This window comes from Schistocerca serialis, chromosome 2, assembly GCF_023864345.2.
Source record: "Schistocerca serialis cubense isolate TAMUIC-IGC-003099 chromosome 2, iqSchSeri2.2, whole genome shotgun sequence".
In the NCBI taxonomy this organism is placed as follows: Eukaryota; Metazoa; Arthropoda; class Insecta; order Orthoptera; family Acrididae; genus Schistocerca; species Schistocerca serialis.
The window spans coordinates 246,874,728-246,887,942 of record NC_064639.1 but is presented as its reverse complement, the minus strand read 5'-3'; the positions used below and the strand labels follow the sequence as shown (position 1 = coordinate 246,887,942).

Below are 13,215 nucleotides of genomic sequence, written 5' to 3'. Positions count from 1 at the left end.
AAAGACGAAAGGATGTGGGTTTTAAGGGAGAGGGTAAGGAGTCATTCCACTCCCGGGAGCGGAAAGACTTACCTTAGGGGGAAAAAAAGGACAGGTATACACTCGCACACACACACACATATCCATCCGTACATACACAGACACAAGCAGACATTTGTAAAGGCTAAAACCCACATCCTTTCATCTTTCCCTCTACTTCCCTCTTTCCTGATGAAGCAACCGTTTGTTGCGAAAGCTTGAATTTTGTGTGTATGTTTGTGTGTCTATTGACCTGCCAGCACTTTCATTTGGAAAGTCACATCATCTTTGTTTATATATATATATATATATATATATTATACAGGGTGTTTCAAAAATGACCGGTATATTTGAAACGGCAATAAAAACTAAACGAGCAGCGATAGAAATACACCGTTTGTTGCAATATGTTTGGGACAACAGTACATTTTCAGGCGGACAAACTTTCGAAATTACAGTAGTTACAATTTTCAACAACAGATGGCGCTGCAAGTGATGTGAAAGATATAGAAGACAACGCAGTCTGTGGGTGCGCCATTCTGTACGTCGTCTTTCTGCTGTAAGCGTGTGCTGTTCACAATGTGCAAGTGTGCTGTAGACAACATGGTTTATTCCTTAGAACAAAGGATTTTTCTGGTGTTGGAATTCCACCGCCTAGAACACAGTGTTGTTGCAACAAGACGAAGTTTTCAACGGAGGTTTAATGTAACCAAAGGACCGAAAAGCGATACAATAAAGGATTTGTTTGAAAAATTTCAACGGACTGGGAACATGACGGATGAACGTGCTGGAAAGGTAGGGCGACCGCGTACAGCAACCACAGAGGCAACGCGCAGCTAGTGCAGCAGGTGATCCAACAACGGCCTCGGGTTTCCGTTCGCCGTGTTGCAGCTGCGGTCCAAATGACGCCAACGTCCACGTATCGTCTCATGCGCCAGAGTTTACACCTCTATCCATACAAAATTCAAACGCAGCAACCCCTCAGCGCCGCTACCATTGCTGCACGAGAGAGATTCGCTAACGATATAGTGCACAGGATTGATGACGGCGATATGCATGTGGGCAGCATTTGGTTTACTGACGAAGCTTATTTTTACCTGGACGGCTTCGTCAATAAGCAAAACTGGCGCATATGGGGAACCGAAAAGCCCCATGTTGCAGTCCCATCGTCCTTGCATCCTCAAAAAGTACTGGTCTGGGCCGCCAATTCTTCCAAAGGAATCATTGGCCCATTTTTCAGATCCGAAACGATTACTGCATCACGCTATCTGGACATTCTTCGTGAATTTGTGGCGGTACAAACTGCCTTAGACGACACTGCGAACACCTCGTGGTTTATGCAAGATGGTGCCCGGCCACATCGCACGGCCGACATCTTTAATTTCCTGAATGAATATTTCGATGATCGTGTGACTGCTTTGGGCTATCCGAAACATACAGGAGGCGGCGTGGATTGGCCTCCCTATTCGCCAGACATGAACCCCTGTGACTTCTTTCTGTGGGGACACTTGAAAGACCAGGTGTACCGCCAGAATCCAGAAACAATTCAACAGCTGAAGCAGTACATCTCATCTGCATGTGAAGCCATTCCGCCAGACACGTTGTCAAAGGTTTCGGGTAATTTCATTCAGAGACTACGCCATATTATTGCTACGCATGGTGGATATGTGGCAAATGTCGTACTATAGAGTTTCCCAGACCGTAGCGCCATCTGTTGTTGAAAATTGTAACTACTGTAATTTCGAAAGTTTGTCTGCCTGAAAATGTACTGTTGTCCCAAGCATATATATATAAACAAAGATGATATATTTTTCCCATGTGGAATGTTTCCCCCCCCCCCCTCTCTCTCTCTCTCTCTCTCTCTCTCTCTCTCTCTCTCTCTCTCTCTCTAGGATGATGTGACTTACCAAATGAAAGTGCTGGCAGGTCGACAGACACACAAACATACACACAAAATTTGCTTGTTGGTGGGTTCACACGTCCGTCCACATCAAACCCACCAACAAGCAACAGTACCTCCATTACGACAGCTGCCAGCCATTCCACATCAAACGGTCCCTTCCCTACAGCCTAGGTCTTCGTGGCAAACGAATCTGCTCCAGTCCGGAATCCCTGAAGCATTACACCAACAACCTGACAACAGCTTTCGCATCCCGCAACTACCCTCCCGGCCTTGTACAGAAGCAAATAACCAGAGCCACTTCCTCATCCTCTCAAACCCAGAACCTCCCACAGAAGAACCACAAAAATGCCCCACTTGTGACAGGATACTTTCCGGGACTGGATCAGATTCTGAATGTGGCTCTCCAGCAGGGATACGACTTCCTCAAATCCTGCCCTGAAATGAGATCCATCCTTCATGAAATCCTCCCCACTCCACCAAGAGTGTCTTTCCGCCGTCCACCTAACCTTCGTAACCTCTTAGTTCATCCCTATGTAATCCCCAAACCACCTTCCCTACCCTCTGGCTCCTACCCTTGTAACCGCCCCCGGTGTAAAACCTGTCCCATGCACCCTCCCACCACCACCTACTCCAGTCCTGTAACCCGGAAGGTGTACATGATCAAAGGCAGAGCCACGTGTGAAAGCACCCACGTGATCTACCAACTGACCTGCTTACACTGTGACGCATTCTATGTGGGAATGGCCAGCAACAAACTGTCCATTCGCATGAATGGACACAGGCAGACAGTGTTTGTTGGTAATGAGGATCACCCTGTGGCTAAACATGCCTTAGTGCACGGGTGTGTGTGTGTGCGCGCGCGAGTGTATACCCGTCCTTTTTTCCCCCTAAGGTAAGTCTTTCCGCTCCCGGGATTGGAATGACTCCTTACCCTCTCCCTTAAAACCCACATCCTTTCATCTTTCCCTCTCCTTCCCTCTTTCCTGATGAGGCAACAGTTTGTTGCGAAAGCTTGAATTTTGTGTGTATGTTTGTGTGCCTGTCGACCTGCCAGCACTTTCATTTGGTAAGTCACTACATCTTTGTTTTTATATATATATATATATATATATATATATATATATATATATATATATAAAAATCAAAGATGAGGTGACTTACCGAACGAAAGCGCTGGCAGGTCGATAGACACACAAACAAACACAAATATGTCTGCTTGTGTCTGTATGCGTGATTGGATATGTGCGTGTGTGCGAGTGTATACCTGTCCTTTTTTCCCCCTAAGGTAAGTCTTTCCGCTCCCGGGATTGGAATGACTCCTTACCCTCTCCCTTAAAACCCACTTCCTTTCGTCTTCCCCTCTCCTTCCCTCTTTCCTGATGAGGCAACAGTTTGTTGCGAAAGCTTGAATTTTGTGTGTATGTTTGTGTGTCTATCGACCTGCCAGCGCTTTCGTTCGGTAAGTCACCTCATCTTTGATTTTATATATAATTTTTCCCACGTGGAATGTTTCCTTCTATTTTATATATATATACATATATATATATATATATATATATATATATATATATAAAAAATAGAGGGAAACATTCCACGTAGGAAAAATATCCTTTCGTCTTTCCCTCTCCTTCCCCCTTTCCTGATGAGGCAACAGTTTGTTGCGAAAGCTTGAATTTTGTGTGTATGTTTGTGTGTCTGTCGACCTGCCAGCACTTTCATTTGGTAAGTCACATCATCTTTGTTTTTAAAGATGAGGTGACTTATATATAATTTTTCCCACGTGGAATGTTTCCTTCTATTATATATATATATATATATTGTTTTGGGTAGTTAGGGTGGGCAGTAAGAGTACAGCTTAAATTGCTTTGAGTGAAACAATGACCTTTATATTCTTGAATGTCCAAATATTTACCTGTTCTTCTACACCCCCCTCTCCCACAAAAGAAACATGATGCAGTTTCGCACAGTGCAGATAGGCTGGGACCCAAGAGCACAGCTTAAATTGCAGCAGCCTAATATTTGTGACAATTCATACTATAAATTTTCCTGCTGCATGTGTGAATCAAGAAGAAATAAAAATTTCATTACCTAAATGTTTCCTCTGAGCACTTTCGCAAGCGAAGAAGACCAACAAGGATATCTTGCTCAGGATCTTCATAGGACAGAAATGTTTCCCAGCCACCATTTGCAACATAATCTCTTCTAATCAGTTCTACCTGAAAATAAGATCAGGAAGTGATAAACACTAATGCAGAAAAACATGAGAATAAGTACACAAATCCAGATTAAAAATTTACCTCATAGGGTCGAACTTTGTGATGAATTTCTTGTATCCCAACCTCTCTTGTTCTAACGTCTCGACAACTAGTACCTAGATCCTTCATTCTCGCTAAGGCCAGTTCTCTCAAATTCCCATGTTCAACTCCAGAGCTGCAATTAGATAAATGCCGTTTGGGGAAACACATATTTGTCATACAAAAAAGATACTGCACACCAAGTGGCAGTGGGAGATAACACATATAAAAGTTAAGAAAATGTGCAAGCTTTCGGAGCCAGTGGCTCATTCTTCTGGAAGAAGGATTGAAGGGGACTGAAGAGGAATGAAGGAAAAGGACTGGTGAGGTATAGGAAACAGGTAGAGTTGTGTAAAAGTTTCCTGGAACCTTGGGTCATGGGAGGCTTACCAGATGGGATAAAGGTAACGAAATTTTTATTTATTTTTGCTTGCTTCATCATTCAAATCTGCTGAACATTGACATTTCCTTCTCATCCTTTCTAGTAAGTCTCCCCTGACCTGGTGTTGTGGGCAACTTTTATGTACTCTCACCATTTCTTAAATCTCACCAAGCCTTTCCCATCATTCCTTTTCTTCCCCTTCAACCCTTCTACCAGAAAAGGAAGCCACTGGATTCGAAAGCTTGCACATTTAATTAACCTTTATACATGTTTTCTTGTACTGCTGCTGCTTGGTGAGTAGATTTTTTTCTCTATACTATTATATTTTAAAGAGTTGATTATTTTTGTTGATATAAAGATACTATTGTCAATTAGATCATTCAGGTTTCTTCAAGTATTTGGAACTTCAGAAATCTAGACTATTTATATTTCATATCATCATATATCATTACACAAAATATTTAGCTTAACAGATATGGTACATTTAAATTACACAACACAACTGTCACTAAACAATGCTCATTTTTAAACACCTAACCAGAAAATCTGTTTTCAAAATAACCAAATATCTTGACTGAACAATGGACAAGTCGGCAAATTGCCACAGAAATGGCAATCAGTGAGGAACGTCAGTGTTTTCATGTGGGATGTTGTAATATCACTTATACAAGCAATGATTCTGGCCACTTCTGCAGATAGTGATTGCCACTACTGCTCCACAGTGCTAGAAAAAGAGCAGTTTATCTCAGAATTTCCAGCTGATTTGATAGTGAAGCCAGAGGATTTAGACTTTTTCATGCTGCAGTCTGCTGTGCTAATGCTGGGTCTAGACTAGTAGGCTGGACAACAGTCATCCCTTCCAAATCGGTAAAAGTCCAGAGAACTGAAAGTTCTGCTTTAGTCTAGCTGTCTGCAATAGCCTCGAAGCTAAGAATATTTAGGACAAAAACATTCTGACATTTCAAAGACTTCTGAAGCAATCAGAAAGTATGAAATCTATGTGTGAGAAGGCAAATTTTAAAAAGACCAAAAATGTCTTCTAGCTGAGTGGTAGCCATGAGAGAGGGGAAACTGGTTCAGCCAAGTGCAGATCTCCACGATGTCACCTGTGATTTAGGCTCTTTGGGGATGGATACTGGAAACGAAGACCATATAGCAATAGAGGGAAGTGCAAGTAACAGCTTGGACCACAGCCTTAATTATATAAGCGACAATGACTGATCAAAACAGTATCCTTCATATACAAGCGATTTCCAATGTGTTCACTTCGCCTTTGTAAAAGCATTTGAAAGACAGAGCTGCATAATAAATATAGTGACAGCAGATTGTACAAAGCCAAAGATATTACGGAAAATGGATTCAGAGTCTTTCATCAGAATATCAGAGAGCCTTTAAAAAAAAAAAAACTGTCATATCCAGTCAGCAAAATGAAAACAGAAATTGGCAACACTGTTGTTGAGAAGCAACTAAAAGAGCTGAAACAAATAAGCGGCCAAGTCAGCAAGTCAGGTTGGAATCCCAATTCGGTTTTACAGAGAGTATTCTTCAGCATTGGCCCCTTACTTAGCTTGCATTTATCATGAATCTCGCACCCAGCCCAAGTCCCAAGTGATTAGAAAAAGAGAACAGGTGACTCCTGTATATAGGAAGTACAGACCTGCAAAGTACAAACCTTTATCAGTTTGGTGCAGAATTATTGAGCATATGCCAAGTTGAAATACAATAAATTTCCCTGAGACAGAAAAGTTTCTGCCCACAATTCAGTAGGGATTTAGAGAGAATTGCACATTCAAAGCTCAGCTTACCCTTTTCTCACACAAAATCCCAAGAACAATATTGTGAAAAGGGCAGTTGCTACTCGCCATATGGCGGAGATGCTGAGTTGCAAATAAGCACAACAAAAAGACTGTCGCAAATATAGCTTTCGGCCAGTAACGCCTTCGTCAAAATTAGATGACAAACACAAACACACACACACACACACACACACACACACACACACACACACAAACGCAACTCAAAGCACATGACTGCCAAGAGAACCACGGTTAAAGCACAATTGGCAGGTTCGACATTCCTAGGTTTCCAGAAAGTGACTGACACAGTGCCCCACTGCTGACTGTTCACTAAGCCCCACTGCTGACTGTTCACTAAGCCCCACTGCTGACTGTTCACTAAGGTCCCAAGCACATAGAATGGGTTCTTTGATATGTGAGCCGATCAAAGGCTCTTTAAGTCATAAAACCCAGTATGCTGTCTTGGATGGCAAGTCCTCATCAGAGACAAGGGCATGTTCAAGAGTTCACCAATGAGGCGTGATAGAATGCTCTTTTTCTCCAAGAACACACACAATCTGATAGATAGGTCGAACAGCAATCTGCGACTGTTTGCTGATGACACTAAAGTGTATGGGAAAGTATCATTGTTGACTGACCGCTGGAGGAGACAGGACGACTTGGGACAGAATTTCTCTTTGGTGTCATGAATGACAGCTTGCCTAAATGTCGAAAAATGTAAAGGCAGACGCGTAGGGAAAACAATCCTGTAATGTTTGAATATAGTATCAATGGTGTGCTGCTTGACACAGTCACGTAGATTAAATATCTATGTGGAACACTGTAAAGCCATATGAAATGGAATGAGCATGTAAGGTCGATAGCAGAGAAGGCGAATGGATGTCACTGGTTTATTGGGAGAATTCTAGGACAGTGTAGCTCATCTAAGGAGGAAACCACATATAGAGCACTAATGCAACCAGTTCTGGAGTACACTAGTGTTTGGGATCCCCATTCCATCTGATTAAAGAAACACTTCGAACCGAATCAAGGGTGTACTGCTAGTAGTTTCACTTAACAAGCAAGCAAGTATTATGGAACTGCTCTGTGATCTCAAATTGGAATCCTTGGCAGAAGAAGGTGTTCTTTTTGTGAAGCACTATTGAGGAAGATTAGATAACTGACACTTGTGGCTAACTGCAGAAGGATTCTAATGCCAGCAACTTGCATCTCACATAAGGACAGTGAAGATAAGGGAAATCAGGACTCATTCATAAGATATGTAGACAATCATCTTTCCTTCGCCTCATATATGAGTGGAATAGGAAACGGAATGACTGGTAGTGGTACGAGGTACCCTTCACTGTGTGCCTTATGGTGGCTTGCAGAGTATGTACGTAGATGTAGAAATGAAAAAGTACATGGGATTTGAGAACACTTGTGCATAATACAAAGTCACATGGAAATCACTGAAAACTGTGCAGACTCATCCTGTTGGATACAAGCTAGTATCGTATATCACAGAACCAATAAGAAGAAAGGGGGCATGACTAAATACATATAAAAAAGGTGTTAAGTACCAGGCCATTCTGGTTAACGAATACTGTACTGAACACTTACTTTCAATGCTATGCCACAATAATGGAACAGAAAACACACAGTTTACAGGCCACTGGCAGAAAGTATCTTAGGCTTCATAAAGCAGAATAGTTTTAAGCAGGTTCTGCAGGTGTAGCAGGAAAATCATTGTTTGTGGAAACCTGTAAATTTGATTTACTACCAGATAATACTGTTCGAGGATGGGTTATTTTCAACAGAAAAATTCCTTATTGGATTGAAAGAATAGTGCAACAGCTGCTAACAATTTGCTTGTAGATCCAGTACCTTGCAGTCATTTAGGCGTAAAACAGAAGAATTAATGGTTTATCTGACCATGGCAGTCAATGATAACATCAAAATTTAATGGTACAATTGTAGAAGAAATGTATTGTATTGCAGAATCACAAACAATGACTCACACATAATATATAGAGAGAAATTGTGGAACGATAGTACAGGTGTAATTTACAACGCAGACGGTATTAATGAAAAATTTAACTTTCTTAAACATAATCCCATAGCACTTTGTCTTGTTTTCCCCTAAAATAAATAAGAGCAAAATTGAACAACAGCGAAGATAAATGGTAGATAACTCCTGGGATTTAAGTGTCATGTGGTGGGGGGAGAGAGTTCTACATAATTCACAGAATAAACTGTGGTCAAGATTAGAAATTACAGCACCCTCAGTGATGAAAAATCATTGACTCTGTCATTAAAAAACCAAAACCCAAGTAATAAGCACAAAAAATAAAACACTCCAAGAACAAGACCAAAAGTATTTAGAAAATTATTAAACCAGGGAGCATGTCCCTAGATGAGAAAATGGGGAATGCTCATCAGCAGCTCCTGGCTGTTACATTACATTAACAGTGTCTCAATAGATCATGAATACGACATAATGATGTGGAATGTGTCAATTTAACATAAATTTTCTTAACATGATTGTTTTTTTAATTTTTATTTATTTTTTTCAATTACTACTTCATATCTAAAAATTCATTTATTGAGTAGGAGTTGTCATTCAGAAATTCTTTTAATTTGTTTTTAAATAATAGTTGGCTCTTTGTCAGTCTTTTAATGCTATTTGGTAAATGACCAAAGATTATGTGGCAGCATAATTCAACCTTTCCTGTGACAAAGTCAGATTTAACCAAGAATAGCGAAGATCATACTTTCTTCTAGAGTTGAAGTTATGCACTTTGCTGTTATTTTTGAATTAGAATGGCTTATTAATAATAAATTTAGTAAGTGAATATATGTATTGTAAACCATGAACCATGGACCTTGCTGTTGGTGGGGAGGCTTGCGTGTCTAAGCAATACAGATAGCCGTACCATAGGTGCAACCACAATAGAGAGGTATCTGTTGAGAGGCCAGACAAATGTGTGGTTCCTGAAGAGGGGCAGCAGCCTATTCAGTAGTTGCAGGGGCAACAGTTTGAATGATTGACTGATTTGGCCTTGTAACACTAACCAAACCTGCCTTGCTGTGCTGGTACTGCGAGTAGCTGAAAGCATCGGGAAACTACAGCCATAGTTTTTCCCGAGGGCATGCAGCTTTACTGTACGGTTAAATGATGATGGCGTCCTCCTGGGTAAAATATTCCGGAGGTAAAATAGTCCCCCATTCGGATCTCCGGGCGGGGACTACTCAGGATGACGTCGTTATCAGGATAAAGAAAATTGGCGTTCTACGGATCGTAGAATGGAATGTCAGATCCCTTAATCGGACAGGTAGGTTAGAAAATTTAAAAAGGGAAATGGATACGTTAAAGTTAGATATAGTGGGAACTAGTGAAGTTCAGTGGCAGGAGGAACAAGACTACTGGTCAGGTGAATACAGGGTTATAAATACCAAATCAAACAGGGGTAATGCTGGAGTAGGTTTAATAATGAATAAAAAAATAGGAGTGCAGGTAAGCTAATACAAACAGCACAGGGAACACATTATTGTGGCCAAGATAGACACAAAGCCCACACCTACCACAGTAGTACAAGTTTATTTGCCAACTAGCTCTGCAGATGACGAAAAGATTGACGAAACGTATGATGAGATAAAAGAAATTATTCTTTAAGGAAGAGAAGGAAACATAATAGGTGAATATGTAACAGGGGTAAGAAATGAAAGAGAAAGCCGCCTGGTAGAATTCTGCACAGAGCATAATTTAATCATAGCTAACACTTGGTTCAAGAATCATGAAAGAGGCCTGGAGATACTGGAAGGTTTCAGATAGATTATACAATGGTAAGACAGAGATTTAGGAACCAGGTTTTAAACTGTAAGACATTTCCAGGGGCAGATGGGGACTCTGACCACACACTATTGATTATGAACTGTTGATTAAAACTGAAGAAACTGCAAAAAGGTGGGAATTTAAGGAGATGGGAACTGGATAAACTGACAGAACCAGAGAGTTTCAGGGAGAACATAAGCGAATGATTGACAGGAATGGGGGAAAGAAATACAGTAGAAGAAGAATGGGTAGAGATAGCTTTTCACAATGTTGACAGGAATACTCTCTTTCAAATTCTGAAGGTGGCAGGTGTAAAATACAGGGAGCAAATTTACAATTTGTACAGAAACCAGATGGCAATTATAAGAGTCTAGGGGCATGAAAGGGAAGCAGTGGTTGGGAAGGGAGTGAGACAGGGTTGTAGCCTATCCTCGATATTATTCAATCTGTACATTGAGCAAGCAGTAAAGGAAACAAAAGAAAAATTCAGAATAGAAATTAAGATCCATGGAGAAGAAATTAAAACTTTGAGGTTCGCCAATGACATTGTAATTCTATCAGAAACAGCAAAGGACTTGGAAAAGCAGCTGAATGGAATGGACAGTGTCTTGAAAGGAGGATATAAGATGAACATCAACAAAAGCAAAATGAGGATAATGGAATGTAGTCGAGTTAAGTCAGGTGATGCTGAGGGAATTAGATTAGAAAATGAGACACTTAAAGTAGTAAATGAGTTTTGTTATTTGGAGAGCAAAATAACTGATGATGGTTGAAGTAGAGAGGATATAAAATGTAGACTGGCAATGGCAAGGAAAGCATTTCTGAAGAAGAGAAATTTGTTAACATCGAGTATAGAGTTAAGTGTCAGGAAGACGTTTCTGAAAGTATTTGTATGGAGTGTAGCCATGTATGGAAGTGAAACATGGACGATAAATAGTTTGGACAAGAAGAGAACAGAAGCTTTCGAAATGTGGTGCTACAGAAGAATGCTGAAGATTAGATGGGTAGATCACATAACTAATGAGGAGGTACTGAACAGAATTGGGGAGAGGAGAAATTTGTGGCACAACTTGACTAGGAGAAGGGATCGGTTGGTAGGACATGTTCTGAGACATCAAGGGATTACCAATTTAGTATTGGAGGGCAGCATGGAGGGTAAAAATTGTAGAGGGAGACCAAGAGATGAATAAACTAAGCAGATTCAGAAGGATGTAGGTTGCAGTAGATACTGGGAGATGAAGAAGCTTGCACAGGATAGAAAAGCATGGAGAGGTGCATCAAACCAGTCTCTGGACTGAAGACAACAACAACAACAACAACAACAACAACAGGTACTGTGAATATCCTGAGTTTCTTTAATAAATGTCTGCAAGGTGATCTTGGGTGGCTCCATCTGTTACTCTGACTACATGAATGTGTGTAATGAATACTTTTCTCTTAATGATGAATTACCCAAAATTTGATGCCATATGAAAGCAGTGCATGAAAACAGGCATCACAGGCTAATTTACTGCTATGCTTATCATCTAAACGTTTCAGCACATAGTCAGTGTGTTCCTCCTAATTCAATTTCTCCAATGTACAGACACAGAAATTTTGAATAGTCTGCCTTAGCAACAGACTTCTGTTCAAAGTCTATGTTTATCAATGTGTTACGCCATTTACTGAAAAGAACTGTATATAATGTGTTTGCTTAAAATTTAGTGAGGATCAATTTGCAGAGAAACACTTAGTAATTTTCTGAAAGACACTATTTACAATTTCCTCAGCTAATGCTTGCTTGTTGGGTGTGATTATTACACCTATATCATCAGCACAAAGAACTAACTTTGCATTTTCATGAATATACAGTGGTGAGGCATTAATATATATTAAGAACAGTAGTGGACCTATGACTGAACCTGTGGGACACCATTCTTGATAACTCCCCAGTTAAATGACTGCTGATTTTTGCAGACTATCTGTAGTGTTGATTTAAACCTTCTGCTTTCTTCCAGTTAAATATGAATTACGCAATTTGTACAGTGTCCCATCCATACCACAATTTTCAAGTTTATCTAGAAGAATTTTATGATTAACACAGCCACAAAAAATAACAATAAGTGATGTTCAGTTATTCAGAGCATTTAATGTTTGATCAGTGAAAGCCTGTATAGCATTTTCTGTTGGAAAGCCTTTCTGAAAACCAAACTGGCATTTTGTTAGTACTTCATTTTTACAAATATGTGAAGTTAATCTTGAATACATTACTTTTTCAAGAATTTTGGATAAAGCTGTCAGAAGTGGGATTGGGCAGTAGTTGTTAGCATCAGACCTGTCCCCTTTTTTACACAATGGTTTAACAACAGCATATTTCAATCTATTCAGAAAAATGCCCTGTTTCAGTGAGCTACTACATATGTTGCTGAGAATCCTACTTATCTGTTGGCATTAAGCTTTTAGTACTCTGTTCAAATAACATCGATTCCATGAGCTTTTATTTTGAGCGAATTTAGTATTTTCCTAATTTCAGTAGGGGAGGTATGTTAAATTTCAATGTTATCAAATTGCATAGGTATTGCCTCTTCCATATACAGCCTTGTTTTTTCTAATGAACACTGGATCCCATTTTCTCTACAACACTTAAAAGTGATTATTAAAAATATTTTCTACTTCTGACTTTTTGCTAACGAACTTTTCATTGAGACTGATAGAAATACAGTCTTCTGCACTCTAGGTTGCCCTGTTTCCCTTTTAAGAATATTTCAAATTGCTTCAATTTTATTATCAAAGGCGCTAATCTCAGGCAGAATGCACAGACTCCAGCACATTTTAATAACTTTTCTTAATACAGTGCAGCAGTTCTTATAAAATTTGACTGTTTCTGAGCCATTACTCCTCCTAGCTGTAAGATACATTTCCCATTTCCATTTACAGGTCATTTTTATCCTTTTTGTCAGCCATGGCTTTTTGGATGGTTTCTTACAATTATATTTTACTGTTTTCTTAGGGAAACTGTTTCCAAATATACT

The 13,215-nt window shown here is 40.0% G+C and overlaps 1 protein-coding gene across 1 annotated transcript in view; it reads right to left on the bottom strand.

Moving 5' to 3' along the window:
* Positions 1-13,215, bottom strand: part of LOC126456993 (elongator complex protein 3) — an 82,448-nt gene that overhangs the window by 12,384 nt on the left and 56,849 nt on the right. Inside the window, exons 7-8 of the mRNA XM_050092957.1 lie at positions 4,219-4,351; positions 4,010-4,137 (exon numbers count right to left, since the gene is read on the bottom strand). Coding sequence (XP_049948914.1) covers positions 4,010-4,137; positions 4,219-4,351 — 261 coding nt within the window. The remainder of the gene's footprint in view (positions 1-4,009; positions 4,138-4,218; positions 4,352-13,215) is intronic.